The sequence below is a fragment of the Pollachius pollachius genome (assembly GCF_949987615.1).
Source record: "Pollachius pollachius genome assembly, contig: scaffold_544, whole genome shotgun sequence".
Classification (NCBI taxonomy): domain Eukaryota; kingdom Metazoa; phylum Chordata; class Actinopteri; order Gadiformes; family Gadidae; genus Pollachius; species Pollachius pollachius.
Genome location: NW_027641540.1, coordinates 1,102 through 12,239, shown reverse-complemented (window position 1 = coordinate 12,239; position 11,138 = coordinate 1,102). Strand labels below are relative to the sequence as shown.

Sequence of the window (11,138 nt, the reverse complement as noted above, 5' to 3'; positions counted from 1 at the left end):
GGATTGCCGTAAGCCCGAACAAGAGGTTAGTTGGCTGTGAGACTATCCGAGGAAATGGGGAAGGAGAGGGGCATCTTTGAATACAGAAAAACACAAGGCGCCTCCCCCCCTCACCCCCCTCACCCCTCTCTCCTTGTTCCATCTGTCCTCCCTAATCGCCCTCGTTCCTCACTCCCATGCGCTAAAATGAGACTGTCACAATCCCAATTTATTTCCCTTTTTTACCCCCCCTAACCTTCCCCTCGCCTAAGCACCCTTATTTATTTATTCCCCCCCCCCCCCCAACCCCAACTCATTACGTTGATCCCCTTGTCCACTGGCCCGGCAGCCCCTCCTAGACTGTGTAGAGCCACGGTTAACCCCCCCCCCCCATCCTGCGTGGGCCGTGCCATGTCCACTTACCCAGTCCTCAGCGCCCGGAGGCAAAACCAAAGCAGACCCCATCGCGTCCTCCACCACCGCGCCACCGTCACCTCCTGCCCTTGCGTCGCCTCTGCATCGCCCCCCCCCAACCCCCCCCCAAAACAGATGGCGGGCGTCGCTTCTGTCACCGTCACTTTCCCCAGCTGCTCTCGCCGGAGCCCCCCCTTCCCTCCCTCACCCGTCCTCTCCCCCGCCGCCACCATCACCATCGCTCCGTTGACTTCACTTCAAGTCAGACAGTTAGGAGCGATCACCCCCGCCCACCATGTCGTCCCCACACACATTCCAGCAGGTGTATCAGACCTCCTCCCTCAGCGCCTCCTCTCTCTCTCTCTCTCTCTCTCTCTCTCCTCTCCCCCCCCCCCGCCCCCTCCGGTGTTCTTCACTCCTGCAGGATAACAAGCGGTTGCGTGTCGGCGCGGACACCTCCCTCTCTGCTCTCCTTTCTCTTCAGTTTGTTTGTTTTCATTTCGGTGTCGGAGTGACGGAGGCAGCCCTCCCACAGCCCGTGTATAGCGACGGCCATTATGTCCAATCAAAAGTGCCTCTGACGTGCCTCTTCCAGCACGTCAGCTCAAATAGCGAAGGCCCTGCTTTTTCTTTACTTAATTGATTTGCTTTGTTCGTGTGTCTCTTCCGTCGTCCTGCTCCCCCCTCCTCCGCCCTCTACCTCACGCGTTGGCCAGTAGTCGTCGGTCGGCGGCGCCCTGCCGTCTGCGTTACGCCCTCTCGTCTGCGTTACGCCCTCTCAAACTGCGGTGACGTGTTTTGACTGCAGATGGAATCTTTTCCCCCCCCGTCAAAATCGGCGCGGCGCCAACGGGAGAAATTGGCAGAGTGGCAGTAGTGTGGCAGGCTCGTCAGTGACAATGCGGACCCCCCTCCCTCCCTCCCTCCCTCCCTCCCTCCCTCCCCGCCCCTCAATGGTCCAAATGACAATACTACTCACTGCGCAGTAACATCATTTTTTATTTATTTCGGGGGGGGGGGGGGGGGGGGGTCTTTCTAAACACACAGCCCAAAAACCGAAAGCGCCACCGATGGGTCAACAAACGTTTGCTTTTTATCCCCTCTGAATATGACTACACGGGTCGGGCGGATATTAGTTATGTTTCTTTAATACCCTGATTAGGGCGGTAATTGAAAGGTGGCGCTATCTAAATTGGCCCTAAATGGGCAAAAGTGGCCTCATGATAATCCACATTAATGCAGTACAGGTATTTCAAAAGAAAAAGGCTGATATATTGTTAGGCTAAGGAATAATGGAATTGAATATGAGCTCTGTGCTGTGTGCTTAATATGGCTAATTTAGCACACGCAAGGCCGAATCCTCAGGCTGAATGTTTTAGTGGTTTTGTCCTGGAAGTAAAACATGGCAGACAAGTTGAAGGACAAGGCTCACATTTAAGTGTGGCTCTATCTCTCGCTCTCTTTCTCTCCATCTCTCTCTCCCACTCTCTCTCTGTCTCTCCCCATCTCTTGCTCTCTCGCTATCTCTCTATCTCTCTGTCTCTCCATCTCTCTCTCCCACTCTCCCACTCTCTCTCTCTCTCTCACTCTCTCTCTCTCTCGCTGTCTCTCCATCTCTCTCCTGCTCTCTCTCTCTCTCTCCCTCTCTCTCTCGCTGTCTCTCCATCTCTCTCCTGCTCTCTCTCTCTCTTTTTCTCTCTGTCTCTCTCTCACCATTCTGACTCTCTCCCTCCCCGTCTTGGTGAAGGCTAAAGGCTGGGGGGGGGGAGGTTGGAGGGAGTCTGACAGACACGGTTACAACGCAGAGGTGGGGCAGGGTGGGGCACAGGGGGGCGGGTCGATGCGGAATAACAAGAGCCTCGGTGACATTATCGAGCCCAGAGGGGCCTCGTCGCATATCTCTCCCCTAGCAGGATCAATACGGACCACAGCCCACTGTCACCGGCCCCTCTCCCAGGCAGGCTCTCGGAGCGCGGCTCGGGTGAACCGGCCCTCCTGGAGGGGGTGGTGGGGGACAGAAATAGAAGATTATGGAAGGAGAGGTGGAGGAAGGGGGAGCAATAAGGGTTACAGTAACTAGTCATACGTACGGCTGCCCAGAACTGGGTAATTGAATACTGCTGCCAATGGGGGGAGGAGAGGAGAGGGGTATGTCTCTGATTGCCTGCAGGCTTCGACTAAAGCTTTCTCGAGCGCCCCCATTAAAACCCAACATTTTCGTCAATGTGTCGGGCCCTATTCTTCCCTTTCCCTCGCCCTGAATGGTATCCTCAGCGTCTGAGACCCTTCCCCTTCCTCCTCCGCACCATCCCTCAGTCTGTATGCACTGTTGGTCTCACCCGTCTCCCTCTCCCTCTCCCTCTCTCTCTCTCCATCTCGCTCTCTCAGTCCATCGATCCGGGCCAGCAGTTCACCTGGGAGAACTCCAACATGGAGGTAAACAAGCCGAAGAACCGCTACGCCAACGTCATCGCCTACGACCACTCCCGCGTGGTTCTGACCTCCGTGGACGGTGAGTGCCCTGCCGAAAACACCCTCTTGACCACAGCCTACCCCCCCCCCACCCATTTATCGACTGCTACCTGATTATGTAGTCCCGTCTTGATAGGGCACTGTGAGTACACTTTTCCATACATCTACTTGGGTTAATGTTGAGATTCATATTGTATAGATTACAAAGTTACAGCGACAGTTTAATGAGAAACCTTCTCCGGCTGGCGTATGAGGCCTGGTCTTTCCTAATTAATTTGAGCCTGCATCAACACTGTGTGACCCCCCCCCCCCAAGCTCCACTAAAGCTCCAGGACACTCACTGAGCTTGGCAGTCATAGGCTCTTTAAATCACACTCTCTTTTTACACGCCGTGCGGCCCAAATTGTAACACGGGCGCCGCCTCTCCCCGTCACAGCCGTTCCGGGCAGCGACTACATCAACTCCAACTACATCGACGGCTACAGAAAGCAGAACGCCTACATCGCCACTCAGGGCCCGCTGCCCGAGACGCTGAGCGACTTCTGGAGGATGGTGTGGGAGCAGCGGTCCAACACCATCGTCATGATGACCAGACTGGAGGAGAAGTCGCGGGTGAGGAGAGGAGCTCATTATCAGAGCTAACGGCTAACGTATAGCGCTCATTTAGAAGAAATGGAGCGAAGTGCTAACTGGAGCTAACTTGTGGAGCTAATGGTTAACGCATAGCGCTAATGTCTTATCATAAAGCCCAGAAGTGCTATAGTGCTAAGAGCTAACTAATAGGTCCAATCGCAAATCTATAATGCTAAGAGCTATCTTGTAGAGTTAAGTGCTAACGTATACCACTAAGAGCTAACTTCAGTTAACTTAAGTTCAGAGGGCATTTCTAATAGGGTGTGGTCGCTTTATCGGCAAGCTGGTTTCTGGTCATCGTTTCCTGTAAAGCATTGATTCTTGTAAATAGACACCGGCACATGCATGCATGCACACCCAAAACAAGCACAGAGAACAGCTAATGTGGTAGTTTAGTGCAAGTGAGGAGAAATATGTTGTCATCTCGTCTCGTTAGTTCATTGACTCTTGTGTAAGCTATTTCAGGTCAGCTGTAATTTATTTATTTTGAGTAAGCTGTAAACATAATACAGCGAGAATCGGCGCCATTAGATCTTTTCATATTATATATTTGTATAAACACTAATTGTTGTTTTGGGGACGAGTTGCTTTCTTTATTATTGTGTTAATTATTGTATCGACCGCGGTCTCGCTGTTCTGTGTATGAATACAACCCCCCCTCCCAAAAGGCACGGGGGCAACCTAACGAGTACATGTGGAGATTGGGGTGGCAGTGGGCTCCCTTTCATTCAATTTTCTCCAAAATCCGGTGCTCATGATTTTCTCTGGGAATAATTTGTAGCCGTGAAGCCCTGCCAATATGTGCTGGTTCATTAGTGGGGGCATGTGTAGCTCTAATGAAAGTGGATCCCCAGACCCGGGAACTGAAAATACCACAGGTTAAGGAATTAATTGAACGTAGTCCGGAAAATGAACAGCCCGAGCTGAATGCGAGATATCCAATTTGGAGCCCGAAATGTGCCATTACCTGAAGTTCAGTTCCTCTGGAGGCCTGCGCGTCTCCAAGGGAGACCGAACCGTGAAGGCATGAATCCCTCCGCTGGATATGTTCCCAGACTCGTCGCTAGCGTCAGCCGCCGTTCTTGGTTAGCTATAGAGCGAAGGAGTGCCCAGTTGGCTCACCTTGTAGAGCGCGTACCACATAGGCTCAGTCCTGAACGCAGCGACCCGGGTTCGAACCCTGCCCGTGGTCATTCGCTGCATGTCTTCCCCTCTATCTCACTCTATAATAAAGCAGAAAAATATAAAAATGCAAAAATAAAACTTAAATAAACGAACCAAAAAAACTATAAGGCGCAGACGACTCGGCTGTATATAAGGAAAAGCGCATCCTCAAAGGTCACTCCAACCTTTGAGGAGAGACCGTGCGTTATTAGCCTGACCCACGTCACGCTGGATGCATATATGAGGCGAAGACACACACACACAAACTCGTATGTTTTATTTATTTCCTAGTTTTTCCCTCGCTTTCACACACGCACATCCACCGAGGCTGCGGCTGGTGTCCGTATGTCAGATAACAAGGCAAATACCAAGCGGCGTAACGCCCGGCACGGTTTCACTTCCACCAACGGCGCCATGGCGTGCGTAAAGGTCACACGCGAGATAGGGGGCTTGTAAATGAGCGGGTGACACAGCCGCCGCCGTGAAGCTTGGCTTGTGTATGACCCCGCCAGGGTTTGGGGGGCGTGTGTGTGTGTGTGTGTGTGTGTGTGTGTGTGTGTGTGTGTGTGTGTGTGCATATTTGCATGCCTGTATGCCTAATGAGATAAGATGGTGTGAGATTTTGTAATGTGAGTATGTGCGTAGCGAATGTGTGTGTTTGTCTGTGTGTGTGTGTCGATTAAGGTATCAATGTCACCCGCAAAAGGCCATGTGTCAACATGTTAGGTGTGATCTTCAAAGCACCAACAGATTGAAGAATGAGAAGTAAAATCTGTCTGCTGTATTCTGTGTGTGTGTTTGTGCGCACGTGTGTGTGTGTGTGTGCGTGTTTGTGCAAGCTTTCGTTTCAAAGAGAAATTCACTGCCATCCGGCATCAAACGGCAGCGCGAAATTCATTACAGTAGTGAGTTCTAATCCGAGTGTTTGAACTCAGAGCACTGTACACACACTGGCACGCACGCACACACACACACACAAACACATCACTCAACCAAGTATTTGGCCTCTGCCGAAGAATTGTCGCCCGGCAGAATCAACCGGCCGGCAGAAGAGTTCTCAACACCGTGCGTGTGCATGTGCGTACGTGTGTGGGTGCGCGTGTGTGTGTGTGTGCGTTTGCGGCGATGTGATTGTTTCCTGTTTTCCGTCGCGTCGATGGGCAGAGGCCCCAGGTGAGACGGCCGGGGGTGCCTCTAAATGTCAGCGGAGTTGTGCGCCATCAATAGGCTGATTAGCTCCTCCCCGGTCCGCGCCTGGTCCCCGGCGGACCCCTGAATGCCAAATCAATAGGCGAGGGTCTCTCGTCCGCCGTCCGCGATGCCATTTAAACCCCGTCTCCATCCTCTCTCCGCGTGGCCCCTGGATCGGGGCCCGGCAGTGCGGGGGCGGGGGGCCAAAGCGCTCTGTCTGCTGCTCGAGGTGGGGCGGGGGGGGGGATCAGACCGGGACGTGACGGCACTAGTGTGGATAGATGAGTGTTTTTATTACGACTAAAGGTCCCCCGCCCGCCTCGCTGTGCGGGCCCCTGGCTCTGTCTGGCGTGGACGTATGGGGCCAGGTGGCGGGCCGTGCTGCCATGACGACTGCACAGCAAACACAGACAAACACACACACACACACACACACACACACACAGACACAAACGTAAAGTGCCAGGTTTTTAAACAGCCCCCATGACGCCCCATTATCACAAATGGCATGAAAAAGCGGGAGGTGACAAAGGGATTTTGATGCACCCAAAAATTAGCTAATTGGACGTAATAAGCGGCAAGGGGGGGAGAATAAGCCAGGTTTTTAGGAGTCAGTCGCGTTTGGAAGCCCGTAAACAGGCCCGGGTTCCCTCCGCGGCACTGCTACCCGGCACGCTTTCGGGAGAAGTTGAGGCCAATTACGTTGACACATTCCTGCCTCACTTTACCCCAATTACTTGCACTCAAGCTACAAACCCGCGGGTTTTTTTTTTTAGAACTCCCAGCTCACATCGAATGTACTGTCTGGCTCTGCACCAGTGTTGACCCCACGTGTTCCTGTCTGCAGGTGAAGTGCGACCAGTACTGGCCGGCACGCGGCACAGAGACCTACGGGATGATCCAGGTCACCATGCTGGACACGGTGGAGCTGGCTACCTACAGCGTTCGCACCTTCGCCCTCTACAAGGTACGGCCGCGCCCCAGCACGACTGAACCACGAAGGAGAAGAACAGATTTAGTGTGTACATGTATACCCCTTTTCTCGCCCAAGCCACCCAATTTCGAATTTTTTTTAATTAGAAAACCACATCTCATTTAAGATAGGCTTTTATGACCGAATTTTCACATGACATTCTCATTCAACAATATACCAACACCGATATATTGTTTCACTCCTTACGACAAATGTACTTATTGTAAATCGCTTTGGATTAAAGCGTTTGCTAAATGCCATAAATGTCAAATGTAAATGTCATTGTCCGTTCGCTGTGTTTCTTCTCCGTTGATGTGTGCATTTTGCAGTTCAATCAACACCGACACTACAACTCATCAATGCATTGTTGTCTGACCCACCCCTCCACCACAGAACGGCTCCAGTGAAAAGCGAGAGGTGCGGCAGTTCCAGTTCATGGCGTGGCCCGACCACGGCGTGCCCGAGTACCCCACCCCCATCCTGGCCTTCCTCCGGAGAGTCAAGGCCTGCAACCCCTCCGATGCCGGACCCATGGTGGTCCACTGCAGGTGGGCGCACGCACTCACACACCCACAGTGTTTCCCCCAGCACTGTATGGTTAAGGCGGCCGCCTTAACAGCAATAGCGCCCCGCCTTGACTACCAATGTATAAAAACAAAAACATACTTCCACCCCGAGCTCCTCGACCACCTTGACTAAGACATTAGGAAACACTGCACCCACCAGACAACACACACACACATGCAAGCACCCACCAACCAACTCACACACAAACCAACTGGCATCGACGCACGGGGCACACAAATGCGGCCACTCGCACAGTAAAAAACTGACGATCGTGATGGTGACTCATGCTTTAGTTTATCCTTTATGCCCTTGTTAGCTCCTGAAACCTGTGATGAGATTACTCATAAAAAGAGTGTGAAGCTGTGACGCAACGTGTACCCTGGTAACGGTGCAACTACCCCTTCTTATCAGACGGACCATGACATTCACACGCCCTCTCCCCCACGCTCCCGCCCACCCTCTCTCTCTCCCCCCCCCCCCCCCCAGTGCTGGCGTGGGCCGGACGGGCTGCCTGATCGTGATCGAGGCCATGCTCGAGCGCATGAAGCACGAGAAGTCGGTGGACATCTACGGCCACGTGACGTGCATGCGCGCCCAGCGCAACTACATGGTGCAGACGGAGGACCAGTACATCTTCATCCACGAGGCGCTGCTGGAGGCGGCCACCTGCGGCAACACGGAGGTGCCCGCACGCAACCTCTACGCCCACATCCAGAAGCTGAGCCAGCCGCCGGCCGGGGAGACGGTCACCGCCATGGAGCTGGAGTTCAAGGTGAGGCCCGCGGCGTTGCCCCCTTCTCCACCCGCCGCCGCCGCCGCCGTCTGTGTGTCCGCCGGAGTTAACCCGAAGCCCAAACGCAACAGGGGCGTTCGCATGGTGTTTGAACTGCGAGCCCCCCCCCGGAACAAAACAACATCAGGAATCGTATTGTTCTAAACAGAGCGAAAGCACGCAGAGCACGGTTTTGGGTTAGGTATTTGGAGCGCGACCCCAAATGAAATGGACTCATGTTGTTTTAACTCGCTGCTGATAGGACTCCAAACGTTATTTTGCTTCTGTCTTGACTATTATTACTATGCTACTATTATGACAATTATTGAGGTACTGTAAGTTATACGAGGTTGGATACCTAGTACCCACTGGGGTTAATTTATGCTTCTGATGATGTCGCTGCAGATGGAATAGGCAGCAGAGATAGAGACAGCAATGGGCTCCTGTAGATTCGTTGTAGGGTGATAGCTCATCAGAATGTAGTCAGTTTCAGCGATCGCGACGAGAGACGCTCCACTCGCAGTTTTCGCTTTGTCGTCGTCGTCGTCGTCGTTGTAATACAAAGGTTACAGAGACAGTACCGTGTACAAACAAAGAGATCTATACACGTGTAGGAGTGTTTGAACACAGACTCTGTTGTAGCCAAGCCAACAGGCTGCTGCCAGGTATTGACTGGCTCACCTGGATGTCAGATCGGCTGTCTACTCCGGGCCTGACATTAAACACACTGTGGCTGGGGTAAGCGGCGACGCCACTGCTGCTGCTGTTGGATCTATTGCTGTAGTGTGGGTGGTTGTTGTGGTCTGGGTCTGGTAAGAATACACTCGATATTTATCCGTTATCCTGTCCTGATTACGATGTTTGTTGTCTCTCTCGCCTGGCGGCATTCAATGGGCCCTACATACATGCATGCATGCATACATACAAGCGGCTTTCATACAATCCATACATGGCCCCACTGGCGACGCAGACATTGGATATGAATTGGTTGGAAAGCAAAAGGGGTCGGGGGGGGGGGGTTTGGAAGTCAGACGGGTCGATGAGGATCGGGTGGCGGTCCGACCTGGGCAGATGGATCTCCAGTCGACTGCAAGAGACTGATAACCTAGTGCAACACACGCACAAACACACACACACAAACGTACCAAAGTACACACACACACACACACACTAACACATACATAACCTCTTCCATAGGGACACACACACACCACTTCCATAGGCACACACACACTCACACACACACCTCTTTCATAGGCACACACACACACCTCTTCCATAGACACACACACACACACCTCTTCCATAGGCACACACACACACACACACTCACACGTCTTCCATAGGCACACACACACACACACGGGTGTGTATGCATATGCGTGTACAATTCCCCCATAAACACAAGCACACGTGCACCCGGCGGTTGTTCAAGGTGACTTTGCGTGTGGCAGGCGTGTGTGCCTTCTGTCAATAGCTATCGATCGGGACGTTATTACATTCTCCTCCCGGCATCTAGCTGCCATTAGCCTTCTTATGAGCGTGATCCAGTCTGTTTGAAGTGATAATGGCACCCCCCCCCCTCCCTGACTGAGAACAAGAGGGACAGAGACAACAGAGAGAGAGAGAGGCAGGGAAATAGAGCGAGAAAAGAAGGGGAAAGAAATCCAGAGTATGAGGAAGGATGTATGTAGCGTGCCCTCCCAATCTGGTCCGCACACACACACACACACACACACACACACACACACACACACACACACACACACACACACACACACACACACACACACACACACACACACACACACACACACACACACACACACACAGTCTTCTCCCTCACGATCACAGCTCCCATCTGTGCGCGGTCCGGTGCCAGCCTGTCATGGCTCCCCACCTCCAGCATCAGCATGTGACGGCCAAACCCTCAGCACAGCTGCACCCGGTGCCGACCTGACAGGAGCCCGCACGGCTTCCATAGCATACCGGACTCCCCCAGCACACACACACACACACACGCGCACGCAAACGCACAGGGACACACGTACAAACACACACACACAGACACAGACACGCATACACACAAACGAGCACACCTCATGTCACAATGGACATCTGTAACGGTTGGATAAAACGAAACCGCTGGACAAGAAATGGCGTTTGTTTGTGTTTGTTTGCCACTAATGCATTTTCTCCCTGTTTTTTCCTCCTCCCTCTCTTTCGTTGTCATCTCCCGCCCCCGTCCCCGTCCCCCACTCTCCTCCTTCCTCCTCCTGTTCCCGTTCTGTTCTGCTGTGTCCCATCATCATCATCATCATCATCATCACCCTCGTCCTCCACTCTCTCCTCCTTCCTCCTGTTCTGTTCTGCTGTTTCCCATCATCATCCTACCCCCCCCCCCCCTCCCCCCCCACTCTCTCCTCCTTCCTCCTTCCTCCTGTTCTGCTGTGTCTCCTCCTCCTCCTTCTCCTCCTCCTCCTCCTCCTCCTCCTCCTCCCCGCTACGCAGCGGCTGGCCAACTCCAAGGCACACACGTCGCGTTTCATCAGCGCCAACTTGCCCTGCAATAAGTTCAAGAACCGGCTGGTGAACATCATGCCCTTTGAGTCCACGCGCGTCTGCCTGCAGCCCATCCGCGGCGTGGAGGGCTCAGACTACATCAACGCCAGCTGCATCGACGGCTACAGGTCAGACCGCTGAAGGGCGGGGGGAGGGTGGGTTGGGGCGGTGGAGTTTCATGTGGATGAGTTTTGGAGTGGGAGTGTGTGTGTGTGTGTGTCATTTAGATGTTGTGGTTTGTGTTGGTGTATGCTTTTTGAGTAGAATCCACTTGAACCTATGCAGGTCATCCAGGGACTGGATTGATATGGTTGAATGCGGTCTTTGGTAACCGGGGGAAGAGGATGAGAGCCATGAGAAGCGGCGAAGGGGGCTTCACATTTGACCTTTTACAGCATCCCTCTATTCGTT

The 11,138-nt window shown here is 53.1% G+C and overlaps 1 protein-coding gene across 1 annotated transcript; it reads left to right on the top strand.

Annotated features, from left to right (window-relative positions):
• Positions 1 to 2,785: 2,785 nt before the first annotated feature.
• Positions 2,786 to 10,855, top strand: LOC307091569 (receptor-type tyrosine-protein phosphatase F-like; the record flags this gene model as incomplete). Its single annotated transcript, XM_079759202.1, has 6 exons — positions 2,786 to 2,905; positions 3,302 to 3,477; positions 6,701 to 6,820; positions 7,220 to 7,374; positions 7,880 to 8,165; positions 10,677 to 10,855. Coding segments are annotated over exons 1-6 (998 nt in total), but the record flags the coding sequence as incomplete, so codon positions are not given.
• Between the last annotated feature and the right edge of the window lie 283 nt (positions 10,856 to 11,138).